Here is a 14,244-nt window from a genome sequence, read left to right as displayed (position 1 = left end):
TTAGAGAGTAAGAGTAAGTTACTGTCTTCTGATCCAGGATGTTGACAGTTCAAAACCTAATCTTGGCTGGCATTTGAACTTGTTAATGTTCATGGGAAGGAGAGGAACTTGGTAAATTAATAGCAACATGTTTCCAGTGTTTATTATAAACAGACATTGACTGTTGGCAGCCTGCTATGAAGTCTTAATCAGAGCAACTATTTTATCAATCCAGTCAGTGAAGTCTGTTGTGGAAACACGAATGCACCATTCAGGATAGTGGGATTCTGCAATGTGTCTGGCATAAGACGGTCATATATCTCGACTTTGATTGCCGGATTTCCAGCTGGCAACAGTTAGTCATTCAGGACATCATTCAATCATCTTTGTGCAAGGTCATTCTCTTCATCTAGTTATGGGAAACGTTCTGCTATGTGCATGGGCTAATTGCTTAATACTCACTGCATTTGTCATTTCCACAATTGTTTAAATCTAGAATTATGGAAAAGCTGCCCTTGTTTACCTCAGTTGAGTTTCATTATTTATCATCCAAGTTATTGTACTTTTGGAGGAAATTATCATTTTCCATTCTTAAGGATGGGAATTCTGCAATGTCCAACTTTCCATGCCAGAGTTGTCTTCAGATACTGTCAAGGATCAAAACATCCTACTGTCTTGGCTGGAAACAAATGAGTATTTGGACACCAGTTCACGCCTGTAGTTTCCAACACACAAAATTCCCAATCTATTTGATAGAAAAAAAAACTTTCTTACAGAAAAGGAAATCCAAAAAATAAATTAGAGTAGCCACTGCTGAAGAGCATTGTAATTGAATCTGGTTGCCTATCTGCATTTCAGTTGGCAAATGTATGGATGGAACTAAAGATGAAAATAAATACCTATTGGGGAGGTGAAAGAGAATTTCTGTCTCTAACAATACTGCAGTCATCAAACTGCAGGCAAGTTCTCATGGTGGGTCAGCTAGTCCAGGCATGGATATGGAGTGGCAACGTGTCCTGATCAATGCCGAGTAACTGGTTGCAATCAGGACAGCAGTAAGAGAGCAACAGTTGACAGTTCCCTGGGTAAGCAAGGGAGAATCTGCTCTGATCTATATTGTAGATTACTACCCAGTGACTCCTGGTAGAATATTGAGTGAGGACAGGATTGGGCTTGGATGCAATGCCTCCCAGGATCAAATAGGCACCTGACATTTTTTTTTACATATACGTTCCTGGTATGTGGGCTTCGCTGGCAAGGCCAGCATTTATTGCCCATCCCCAATTGCCCTTGGGAAGGTGGTGGTGAGCCGCCGCCTTGAACTGTTGCAGTCCTTGTGAAGGTATTCCCACAGTGCTATTAAGGAGGGAGTTCCAGGATTTTGACCCAGCGATGATGAAGGAACGGCAATATATTTCTAAGTCAGGATGGTGTGTAATGTGGAAGGGAACTTGCAGATGATGGTGTTCCCATGCGCCTGCTGCCCTTGCCCCTCTAGCTGGCAGAGGTCCCGGGTTTGAGAGGTGCTGCCGAAGAAGCCTTGGTGAATTGCTGCCGTGCATCTTGTAGATGGTACACACTGCAGACACATTGTGCTGGTGCTGGAGGGACTGAATGTTTATGGTGGTAGATGGGTTGCAAATCAAGTGGGCTGCTTTGTCCTGGATGGTGTCAAGCTTCTTGTGTTGATGCAGCACTCATCCAGGCAAGTGGAAAGTATTCCATTACACTCCTGACTTGTGCCTTGTAGATGGTGGAAAGGCTTTGGGGAGTCGGGGTGAGACACTTGCCGCAGAATACCTAGCCTCTGACCTGCTCTTATTGCCACAGTATCTATGTGGCTGGTCCAGTTACGTTTCAGATCAATGGTGACCCCCGGGATGTTGATGGTGGGGGAATTCGGCAATGGTAATGCCGTTGAATGTCAAGGGGTGGTGTTTGGACACTCGTTTGTTGGAGATAGTCATTGCCTGGCACTTGTGTGGCACGAATGTTACTTGTCACTTAACAGCCCAAGCCTGAATATCATCCAGGTCTTGCTGCATTTGGGCATGGAGTGCTTTATTATCTGAGGAGTTGCGAATGGAACTGAACACTACCATTTATAAGCGAGAACGTGATCCAGATCATAAGATGGATCACGTGCTTCCAACCAGCCCCACTGTCCTCTCCTCCCCTACACCTAGTTTATTTCTCGGAAAGCTCGGTGCATGTATAACAAGTGCATCGTTAGACTGGCCAAAATCCAGAAGTCACGACATTACATAAGAACATAAGAAATAGGAACAGGAGTAGACCATACGGCCCCTCGAGCCTGCTCCGCCATTCAATAAGATAATGGCTGATCTGATCATAGACTCAGCTCCACTTTCCCGCCCACTCCCCATAACCCCTTATCCCCTTATCACTCAAGAAACTGTCTATTTCTGTCTTAAATATATTCAATGTCCCAGCTTCCACAGCTCTCCGAGGCAGCAAATTCCACAGATTTACAACCCTCAGAAGAAATTCCTCCTCATTTCTGTTTTAAGATCCCTTATTCTAAGATCGTGCCCTCTAGTTCTAGTCTCCCCCATCAGTGGAAACATCCTCTCTGCATCCACCTTGTCAAGCCCCCTCATAATCGTATACGTTTCGATAAGATTCTTCTGAACTCCAATCAGTAGAGGCCCAACCTACTCAACCTTTCCTCATAAGTCAACCCCCTCATCCCCGTAATCAACCTAGTGAACTTTCTCTGAACTGCCTCCAAAGCAAGTATATCCTTTCGTAAATATGGAAACCAAAACTGCACGCGGTATTCCAGGTGTGGCCTCACCAATACCTTGTATAGTTGTAGCAAGACTTCCCTGCTTTTATACTCCATCCCCTTTGCAATAAAGGCCAAGATTCCATTGGCCTTCCTGATCACTTGCTGTACCTGCATACTATCCTTTTGTGTTTCATGCACAAGTACCCCCAGGTCCCAGCTGTACTGCGGCACTGTGCAATCTTTCTCCATTTAAATAATAACTTGCTCTTTGATTTTTTTTTCTGCCAAAGTGCATAACCTCACACTTTCCAACATTATACTCCATCTGCCAAATTTTTCCCCATTCACTTAGCCTGCCTGTCCTTTTGCAGATTTTTTTGTGTCCTCCTCACACATTGCTTTTCCTCCCATCTTTGTATCGTCAACAAACTTGGCTAGTCCCTTCCTCCAAGTCGTTAATCTTGATTGTAAATAGTTGGGGTCCCAGCACTGATCCCTGCGGCACCCCACTAGTTACTGGTTACCATCCAGAGAATGAACCATTTATCCCGACTCTGTTTTCTGTTAGTTAGCCAATCCTCTATCCATGCTAATATATTACTCCCAACCCCGTGAACTTTTATCTTGTGCAGTAACCTTTTATGTGGCATCTTGTCAAATGCCTTCTGGAAGTCCAAATACACCACATCCACTGGTTCCCCTTTATCCACCCTGTTCGTTACATCCTCAAAGAACTCCAGCAAATTTGTCAAACATGACGTCCCCTTCATAAATCCATGCTGACTCTGCCTGACCGAATTTTGCTTTTCCAAATGTCCTGCTACTGCTTCTTTAATAATGGACTCCAACATTTTCCCAACCACAGATGTTGGGCTAACTGGTCGATAGTTTCCTGCTTTTTATCTGCTTCCTTTTTTAAATACCATCATTACATTTGCAGTTTTACAGTCTGCTGGACCTCCCCAGAATCCAGGGAATTTTGGTAAATTATAACCAATGCATCCACAATCCCTGCCGCCAATTCTCTTAAGACCCTAGGATGCAAGCCATCAAGTCCAAGGGATTTATCTACCTTTAGTCCCATTATCTTACTGAGTACCACCTCCTTAGTGATTGTGATTGTGTTAAGTTCCTCCCCCCCCATAGCCCCTTGACGATGCAATGTCGGAATATTGTTAGTGTCCTCTACCGTAAAGACTGATACAAAATATTTGTTCAGAGTTTCTGCCATCTCCATGTTCCCCATTACTAGTTCCCCGGTCTCATCCTCTAAGGGGCCAACATTTACTTTAGCCACTCTTCCTTTTTATATACCTAATAGAAACTCTTTCTGTCTGTTTTTATATTTTGTGCTAGTTTACTTTCATAGTCTATCTTCCCTTAATCATTTTTTTAGTTCTTTGCTGGCTTTTAAAAGCTTCCCAGTCTTCTGTCCTCCCAGTAGTTTTGGCCACTTTGTATGCCCTTGTTTTTAATTGGATACTGTCCTTTATTTTTTGTTAGCCACGGATGGCTATCTTTTCTCTTGCACCCTTTCCTCCTCACTTGAATATATTTCATTGTCACTATTCACTTCATACCCAATAAACATGTTAACAATCCGTGACCCACACACAATGCCCTAACTATGGCCGGGGGCAGGAGGAACTTGGGGTGGGAGGGGAGAATGTCTCAAACTTGGGCTGTGGGGGGGAAGGTCAGGCACTTGGGCAGTGAGGGATGGGGGCAGGAACTTGTTTGGGGGGGGAATGGGGGCAGGAACTTGTTTTTGGGTTGGGGGGGGGGGGGGGGAGAAGTTCTTAACCCGCAAGGGTGAGCCCTGTTCTGTGTGAGCTCTATTCTGTCTGGAGTCTGGCAGTCAGAATGGCTCGAATTACACTTTGCAGGGCATGGAAGTGGAGCTGAGTTCATGATCAGATCAGCAATGATCTTATTATATGGTGGAGCAGGCTCGAGGGGCCTAATGGCCTACTCCTGCTGCTATTTCTTATGTTCAAAGTAACTGATTACGTAGAGAGGCAGGATCTAATTACACGTTCCAGAGAAACTGCTAGGTGTGCCTTATTCCCCAAGGGGACCAATCAGCAATCAAGTCTTGTGATCAAGGGGACCCAATCAGAACCTTATGTGTTACAAATAAATGCATCCATTTTACTAGGGCTCCTTGATGCCACACTCGGTCAAATGCTGCCTTGGTGTCAAGGGCAGTCACTCTCACCTCAACTCTGGAATTCAGCTAATTTTTCCATGTTTGGACCAAGGCTGTAATGAGGTCTGGAGCCGAGTGGTCATGGCAGAACCCAAATGGAGCATTGGTAAGTGCCGCTTGATAGCACTGTCGACGACATCTTCCATCACTTTGCTGATGATTGAGAGTAGACCTATGGGGTGGCAATTGGCCAGATTTGATTTGTCTTGCTTTTTGTGGACAGGACATACCTGGGAAGTTTGCAACATTGTTGGGTAGACGCCAGTGTTGTAGCTGTACTGGAACAGCTTGGTTAGAAGCTAGTTCTGGAGCACAAGTCTTCAGCACGACAGCTGGAATGTTGTCAGGATCCATAGCCATTGCTGTATACAGTGCGCTCAGCTGTTTCTTGATATCACGTGGAGTGAATCGAATTGGCTGAAGATTGGCGTCTGTGATGGTGGGGACTTCCAAGAGGAGGCTGAGATGGATCATCCACTCGGCACTTCTGGCTCAAGATGTTTGCAAACGCTTCAGCCTTGTCTTTTGCACTTGCGTGCTGGGCTCCGCCATCATTGAGGATGAGGATATTCATGGAGCCTCCTCCTCCCATTAGTTGTTTAATTGTCCACTACCATTCACGACTGGATGTTGCAGGACTGCAGAGCTTTGATCTGATCCGTTGATTGTGGGATCATTTAGTTCTGTCTATACTATGCTGTTTCCCATTTGGCACAGTAGTAGTGCCCCACAACACGATGGAGTGTGACTTCAGTGTGAAGACGGGTCTTCGTCGCCACAAGGTCACTGCTCCCAATGCTGTCATGGGCAGATGCATCTGCGACAGGTAGATTGGTGAGGACAAGAGGTAAAGTAGGTTTTTCTCTCGTTGGTTCTCTCACCACCTGCCACAGTCCTTGACTGGCAGCTATGTCCTTCAGGAATCGGCCAGCTCGGTCAGTAGTGGTGCTACCAAGCCACTCTTAGTGATGGATATTGAAGTCACCCACCCAGAGTACATTCTGGGAGTGCCCTCGCTACCCCCTGCTTCTTCCAAGTGGTGCTCAACATGGAGCAGTACTGATTCCTCAGCTGAGTGGGGGCAGTAGGTGGTAATTAGCAGGAGGTTTCCTTGCCCATGCTTGACTTGAAGCCATGAGACTTCATGGGATCTGGAGTCAATGTTGAGGATTCCTAAGGCCACTCCCTCCCAACTGATGGACACTATTCTGGCTATACAGCCAGAATCTGCACTTTGTAAGGTAATGGAGAATGCCACTGAAACTATCCTAGAAAGGAGTCAACAGGATCAGGCGAGGAGTACTGAAGAAGAAAAAAAGTGGGGGGTAGTGAGTCAAAAAAATCATCATTAACTTTAATATCCTGTGTACTGATCAGTTTCTGTATCAGATTAAATGTATCCTTCAGGAAATATGGTATGTTAATATCTTTCTACTACTTGTCTCCACAGGTACTGTCCTATTTGTAAAAAGCACCAGCAGGCCACTAAGAAGTTTGACTTGTGGTCATTACCAAAGATCCTCGTAGTACATCTGAAGCGTTTCTCATATAATAGATATTGGAGAGATAAACTTGACACTTTAGTGGAGTTTCCTATAAGGTGAGAGCATATTACTTTGAAACGTTTGAAGTAATTGTAGGCTGCCTTGTTCTATGGTGTGTTGGAGCATTAATTGTAAATTACTCCCAAGTGTTTTTTTCCAACAAAAACAATTAAAATTTCTGTTCTGAAATCCTGGACCACAGGTCCTCCACACCAATGTACAATGCACTGGAGTATCAGGTTGTGGGATCTCAATTTATAATTCTTAACAACCTGTCAACTGCCTGATCTATTAATGTGAATGGTGTTGATCCAAAAATAGGGCATGGAGGGGAAACTGATTTTGAAGAACACTCTGTTTAATGGGCCAGCCTTCGTTGATGTATTTACCTTAGCGTTGCTGCTTCCAGAAGACATGCAACTCATTTAACCACCCCAGGGCAACAGAAAATGTTTTTATGGCCAACATTTTCGCCTGCTCATGCAGGCCACGAATGCTGTTTCCCCATTTACTGGCCTGCATAATTGTTCAACAACAATTCATGAAGACAACCAAAAAAGGGTGTTGCATAAACAGAGCAGATTGTATTGCAGTTACAGCCTCTTGGTGGTGTTTTGTAACACAAACTCAACAGAAAGTGGAATATTAAATTGAAAAGAACAGATGATCCCAGTTGGTCTGGATCAGTACCTTACCGCACATTACGTTACTATCTCATTTGATCAGTGAAAGGGAAGAATATTACATTTTCAGGCATCAACCTGCATCTCCTCCAATTCTGGCCTCTTCTGCATCCTCTGTCCCCTTCATCTCCTGGTTGATATCCATGCCTTCAGCCATCTAAGCCCCAAGTTCTGGAATTCTTCACTTGAACCCTTCCACTTAAAATCATTTTTAAAATCCATCTCATCAATCTCTTGGTCACCCCTGCTAATATCTCCTTTGGCTCAACATTCATTTTTGTCTGCTTAGCTCTGTGAAAGTACCTTGGCACATTTTTTCATGTTAAAGGTGCTATATAAATTCAAATTGTTATTCCTGCATAGTTGTGTTAGCGTTAGTGTTTTCTCTGAAGAATCACTCAACACTCAGAGTCGGTTCCAACGCCTGGCGGCCTTTAATAACGCTCAGCGGGGAGGAAAAACTCAGGACCGTATCCAGGTTTCTCTCCACAGAACAAAGGATTACATGCACCTTTATATGTTTCACAACAGTTACAAAACAGTTTACTACAGCTACACAGCCCATCACGGCTGGACACAAGCCAATCACAATGATTATAGATTACATATAGGTTATTTTAACCCAATAGAATTCCCCTCGTATCCAGGGAACCATATGTTCGGTTATTGTCAGCTTGGGCTGATCGATGACTTTATAGGTTCTCTCCCTAATTCTTTCATCTGGGAGAAATAATTGGTTTATAACCTTGTTTACAGGAGATGGTTTCCCTCTTATCTTTCTTCCTGGGGAATTAATTGGTTTATGACCTTGTTCACAGGAGATGGTTTCCTTCTTATCTCTGTCTTCCCTCATCCCAGGCATTCCTACAGTGGGCCTCACAGGGTTATTGCTCGGTCAGTGAACGTTCAACAGTTCACAGCTTGACTACCTGGGCAGCCATTTTATGTGTGTGTCCATTTAAGCTTATGTGAGTTTTAAATATCCAGCAGGTGCCTAATGCCTAAGTCTATATATATATTTCTACTCTCTACAACAGTTGATATCGGCAAACTCAACAAAGTCTAAAATTAGAATCGATCTTGTCTTAATCCTGCACCTCTTGTAGCATTTATTGACTGAACCATAAGGGCTATCCATTATAAATACTGAGTGGAAATAATGTTGGGTCTTCAAACTGTCAGAAAAGTAAATTCTGTGGCAAAGTAGTGGAAAGATAAAGTTCTACGCCAATGTTCCCCTATTTAAGTTCATAATCCATTTATTCTTGAATAGAACAAGTCAAGTCTGTGGCATAGAAGGAATCCATTCAGTCTATTATGTCTGTGCCAACTCTGAGCAATCCAAAGCTATTGGTCCACAGTCCTACTCTCTCCTCTAGCCTTGAACCTTCCTCTGCTTTAAATATATATCCATTTTCCCCTTTAAAGATAAAATGGTCTCTGTCTCATCTACTCCCTGTCGCGCAGCATTCTATACTGCAACAGCTCGTGAAATTTCTAACCACACTCCTGTCTCTTAGTGACATTTTTAAATTAATGACTTCTCATTATTAACTCCGCAACCCTGGAAATGGTCCGTCCTTATTCACTGTACACGGTATTCTGGCATAGACCAGTTGAGCCAAATGGCCTGTTTCTGTGCTGTAAATTCTATGTAACTCTTGGCTCTTGCACACTATCCCTGTTATGAAACCCAAAATGTTGTTGGCCTGTTTTTATAGCTTAATGTACCTGCACTTTTTAAACAATTACGTATTTAACCCCTAGGTCTCTGTTTATCCACACACTTTAGAATCTTTCCATTGTGTGTAATCCAATTGCTTCCAAAATTAATTACCCACACTTCTCCATATTAATTGTGTCTATCATTTGCCTATTTATTCTGCTAACCTGTCAGTCTTCCTGAAGTGATCTCCTGTCTTCCTTGCTGCATACCAAAACTCCCTACTCTTGTCATCGGCACATTTTGATTTTGATCCTCATGCTCAATTCCAAATCATTTATATATACATTAAAAATCTTGCGTCTATGCACACTTCTATCTGTATAGAAGTAAGGACAGAATGTAAGATTTTAAATGGGGACCGAATTATATCTGGCTGCCCTGCCTAATTATCCACTGCTCAGAACCCTTCTCAACCAGAAAACTCAACTTGATCTTGACTCCCCATCTGGAAAGGCAAGGGAAATTGACTAGTAGTATTAAACACTTCCTTCACACAAACCTTACTACATCGTCATTTTTGGTTGTACTTTTGTATCAATGTTTACCATTGTAAATTGCTATGTCAGTATTGCCATTCAGTTTTGCTATGTCAGCTGCAGTTATGCACACTACTCATTGGCACTGTGGCATCCTTTATTTTTTTAAATAAACAAGGCACCTAGTGCACCTCCTTTTGCCATTGCAGCAGTACCCTCTTGTCATCAGCCCTGCCAAATCCTGCTTCCCGTGGTGGAGTATTTGCTGGCCTACTGCCTCAGGCCTTGCACTAATCCCCATCATCTTTAGCAGTTTCCCTACTTAGCTGTACCCCTCACCACTTCCTTGGCTGCTTTCCTTATTGCGACCCTTCTTTGTAATGACTAAGCCATTAATACACTTTTGAAATATCGGACTGCTTAGGAAGATGTAAACTCACCACACCATACACATTGTTAACTGTTTTAAGTACCATAGTAAGCTAAAAGGCTCTTTAAGCTAAAGCCCACTGCTCTCTGAATTCATTAGTTTTCTGGTACCCATTAATTCATTGTGTATCTGCCCATTGCTCTGTGAATTTGATGATTCACTATGCCTGCTGTCCTAATAACTTATTGACTTGGTGTTCCTGCTATTTCATTGATTTGCTGGTGTCCACTACTACATTCATTTATTTGGTGTGCTTGCTTATCTGCCAGGGGCAGCATGGGCCAGCCCACACTGCGATATGTGTGCACTAGGTTCGTGCAGCAGAGCTGGTCTCCAGTTGTCTTGGTTAATCCTTGCCACTGGACCAAGACCTAGCTCTGTCAAGTCTGTGTGGTGGCTGGTGTACAATGGCCACCACACGTTTAAAAATAAATAAATAAATAAAATCCACGCACAGGCATCTTCCACCCTTCACGATGTAGTTCGGGACCTGGAATATTAGATTCCTCATTGAAACACCTGTGAACTCATCCTTTTTTGGCGAGGGAGCAAGTCATCCTCATTTCGAGGGACTGCCTATGATTTATTCATTTGCTGCTGTGCCGTCAACTGTAGTTATTAATTTTCTGCTCTGAATTGATTGATTCAATGGTGTCTGGTACTCACTCAATTCACTGGTGTCTGTTTATCTGGACTGCAGTTGCCATGCATATGGTATTTGTTGCTTTCAATGGGTTGGGGGTTGAATTTTCTTGCGACTATAGAGTATAAAACAAAACTAACTGCACTTTGTCATTTAAGTTCTTCGGTTAATTCAGTTAATTTTTTACTCTCCATGTTTTTCTAATGGCATCATCTGTTTTAGGATGGGTTATCAAATTCTTTGGGAACGTAGAAACTTGAAGAGCGTACAAGTTTTGACTCCATGTGCATTGTAATGTTTCAAAGTTCTCCACTGTTGATCTGTCATCTCGTTTGCTAACTTTTCTGCCAAGTTAATTTTTGTCACAAAATATTAAGTTATTGAGGTATGAATAAACAGTTATCAATAGGCTTGCTTCAAGACCTCTGTTCTGCAAAAGGGAAGTTAGTCCTGGGAAGTACTGTAGTTTTGGCAATTGCATGGGTCCAGTGATGAAATGCATTTGGGGACTCTGTAAATGCATTTTCTATATACTGTGAAACACTAATATTAAATGTGTTTTTATAGGGATTTGAACATGTCTGAGTTTGTCTACAACCCCAAAGCAGGTCCTTGCATCTATGACCTTGTTGCAGTATCTAACCACTATGGAGGAATGGGAGGAGGCCATTGTAAGTAACTTATCTTTACGTTTATTTGCTGAAAATTGAAGGATATTAACACATCCTTGTGTACGAAAAAGTATAACTTACTCTGACTTTCTGCCAACAGATACTGCATATGCGAAAAATCAGATTGATGGACAGTGGTATTACTTTGATGACAGCAGTGTATCAGGAGCGTCAGAAGATCAAATTATAGTAAGTTGCACTAGCTACGGTACAGAGAAAATTATGGGAATTTGGGAATTTCTGATATGTAAATGAATAAGATTGAGTGAATGTTTGACTGCATGCAACAATCGTGTGTCTAGTTCCACAATCTGGAGACAAACCAATTTGACAAATATGGACAGTTTGACTTTTGCACATGGGATCATATACTCTGAAACTTCCTTCCTAAACCCCTTTCTCCCTACATTCAAAATACCTACAGACTGGTCCCCATCCTCCTCCTGCCCACCATCTGTGAAATGCCTTGGATTGTTTTGCTTTTTAAAATTGTTATCGGGGTGTTGACGATCCTGGCAAGGTTGCATTTATTACCCGTCGCTAGTTGATATATAACCAACACTATGTAAATTCACATTGTCATTATTGCTGCCAAGTCGTTCTGCAATACTATCCCATAAATGGGGCTGTCAGCAGCAATAGTGATTTTTTTTTCTTGTAAAGAGATTTACTGCTAAATTCCAACAAGAAGGCATTTCACAGATGGTGGGCAGGAGGAGGATGGGGACCAGGCCGTAGGTATTTTGAAACTTTCATCCACCTTTTGTTTTTCTTCCAAAACACTCACCTTGCTGGGCTCCATCCGACAGAAACTTCAACCAGCAAACCCCTACTGCCTGCATCCTACTGTACTAAGACCCATTCAAATTGCCCTGGCCTCTGCCAGCTGCACTCGCACCCCATCCACCATCTATTGATCCCTCCATGGCTACACTCTACTCTGCTTCTGCTAACTGTTCCGATCCCACGTCCAAGCTCCCACAATCTGCTCTTCAGATACCTGACCATTGTGAATGTTCCTTTCTCTACCGTGAGTGACAGAATCTTTAGCCTTGCTCACTCTAATTACACATACATAGACGTTACAACATAGAAGCAGGCTCAACCAGTCCATGGCTGCATTTACCCTTCATGCAAGCAAATAGTTCTAATCACATTTACCCACTATGTTCCCATATTCCTTTAACACATTTTCCTTCATTCACCTACCTAATCTAATCTTGAATGTTGACAGTTTTTGCCTCAACCACTAACCCTTGAAGTCAATTCCACAGCCTCTCTACTTTGTGTGAGAAGTTTCTCTTGCCTAAATCGCTTGCATATCATCTTGAATCTATGTCTCCTCATTTTTGATCCTTCAACTACTGGAAACAGTCTACTATTTCGCCTGTCCCATTCTTTCATAATTTCAAACACCTGGATTATCTCTCTCTATAATTTTCCTTTAAACCTCTTCGCTTTTATCTTTGCCCATTTTCAAAATCCTCTTTAAAATCAACCTCCCCTTCACTACCTTGCCCGAAATCTGCTCCTAATTTATACTTGGAGTTCAATTTCCTTCTCATGAAGCATCTTTCGATGCTCTACTCCCTCAAGGTGCTATACAAGTGTTGCAATGTCAACTTGAGGTTTTTGTGCAAAGAATTTCTGTGACAATTAACTCTAGTTATTGCCTATACTTTGGATCTTTGCAAAATGTGTAGGTGGTGCAGTGCATTAACATTCAGGGGGTAGTACTTGAGTTTAAACCTATGGTTCTTAACATGGTGAATTTCCACCCATTCAATTGAGTGATCGATGCTTTCCTCAAATGGAGAATCTGACTGAGTGAGACTGTTGTGTTGCGTGCATTTCTCGTACTTATAAAGCAATATTAGCAGAGCCCTGGATAAATAAAACAAAGTAGGTAGGAAATATTTTGTTTTTCTCTGCCCCCTCCCAATTTTCTCTTCGGAAGACGCTTCCTTTTTGGTGGGGTTGCGTTCCAGTCCTGTAAGCCTTCTGGTACCTCGCCACGTAACCATTCTTCTTCTGAGTGGCTGCATACATGAAGGGTATCATGCCTGATCCTTACCTTGCGTAACATCCACACCTGTGCTTTCTGTCAAGGGTCACAGGACAGTTAACAGGAACTCTGTGATCCACAAGCCCGAGGGCACAGAAACACACCTGCCCCTGCTGAGATCACCTAATTCAGGACAGAGCAAAGGAAATATTTTTATTTGAAATGTTCTTCTGCACATTGGCTTCCAAATATGCTGTTTTGTAAGCTTGTATTGCTGAGTTTGCAGAATGCAGTTGGAGAAATATAAAGAATCACAGCTCTTGTAAGATGATTTCATGGATTTTAAGCTGCCATCCTATGGAAACCAAGTTTCCCCACAGGAGCAGGATAAAGCAATGCTGCCTGCCATTTTGTAAATATTGTAATGGCCTTCAGAAGAGATGCATGTTCCTTCCTTAGTCTCTCAGCTAGGAGTCGTGCTTAAAAGGAGAGAAATAATATGTACAGAGCCATGTTATTGCATTCTTGGTGAATTAGTTTAAATTCCTACCTATATATTTGGACAAATCTGTTGCCTCGTGTTATGAAAATGTCCAAATACATTGTCATAATTCTATAAATGAGCTGTCAGCATTTTAAAAATACTGTCGCGTTGTCACCATTGAAAAATAATATACAAAATGGTAGTTCTGAAAACATTGCTAAAAGACAAATACTGTATGAGCCTATGAAATTCTATTGCCCCATGACACCTATTTAAAAATTGTACACCCTGCAGGGAGCTGGCTTCCAAGTTCCAAGCTCTTGAGCCAACTACTAGAAATTATAGTTTGGAATACCTTGCCCTGTGTTATTTGTGCAGAAGCAACTCGACTCCACTAAGCATTGCCTGCCCAGAATTTGGGCACTTTGAGGTCTATGTTAATTTTACATAGCAATTTAGAGCACAACTTTTAGAACTAGCATTACTTGCCGCTTTCATTATAATGTTGACTATCCAGAGATTTGTCTCTTACAAACCCCTGAGCCCCTCAAAATTGCTAGATGTGTAGAAGCAATACACTTGTATCCTTCCTGCAGTGTTCCCTCCCCATGGAAAAACACTTCACCTCTGCACAGTGCTTTC

At 42.5% G+C, this 14,244-nt stretch overlaps 1 protein-coding gene across 2 annotated transcripts in view; it reads left to right on the top strand.

Moving 5' to 3' along the window:
• usp4 (ubiquitin specific peptidase 4 (proto-oncogene)) overlaps positions 1-14,244 on the top strand; it is a 115,905-nt gene that overhangs the window by 100,299 nt on the left and 1,362 nt on the right. For both annotated transcript variants that reach the window (XM_070895578.1, XM_070895576.1), the window contains 3 exons: positions 6,391-6,540; positions 11,010-11,113; positions 11,214-11,302. In XM_070895578.1, the coding sequence (XP_070751679.1) occupies positions 6,391-6,540; positions 11,010-11,113; positions 11,214-11,302 (343 nt within the window). The remainder of the gene's footprint in view (positions 1-6,390; positions 6,541-11,009; positions 11,114-11,213; positions 11,303-14,244) is intronic.

Source organism: Pristiophorus japonicus, chromosome 12 (genome assembly GCF_044704955.1).
Source record: "Pristiophorus japonicus isolate sPriJap1 chromosome 12, sPriJap1.hap1, whole genome shotgun sequence".
Taxonomy (NCBI): Eukaryota; Metazoa; Chordata; class Chondrichthyes; family Pristiophoridae; genus Pristiophorus; species Pristiophorus japonicus.
The sequence above is the reverse complement of the archived record's forward strand: the minus strand, read 5'-3'. Positions and strand labels throughout refer to the sequence as shown.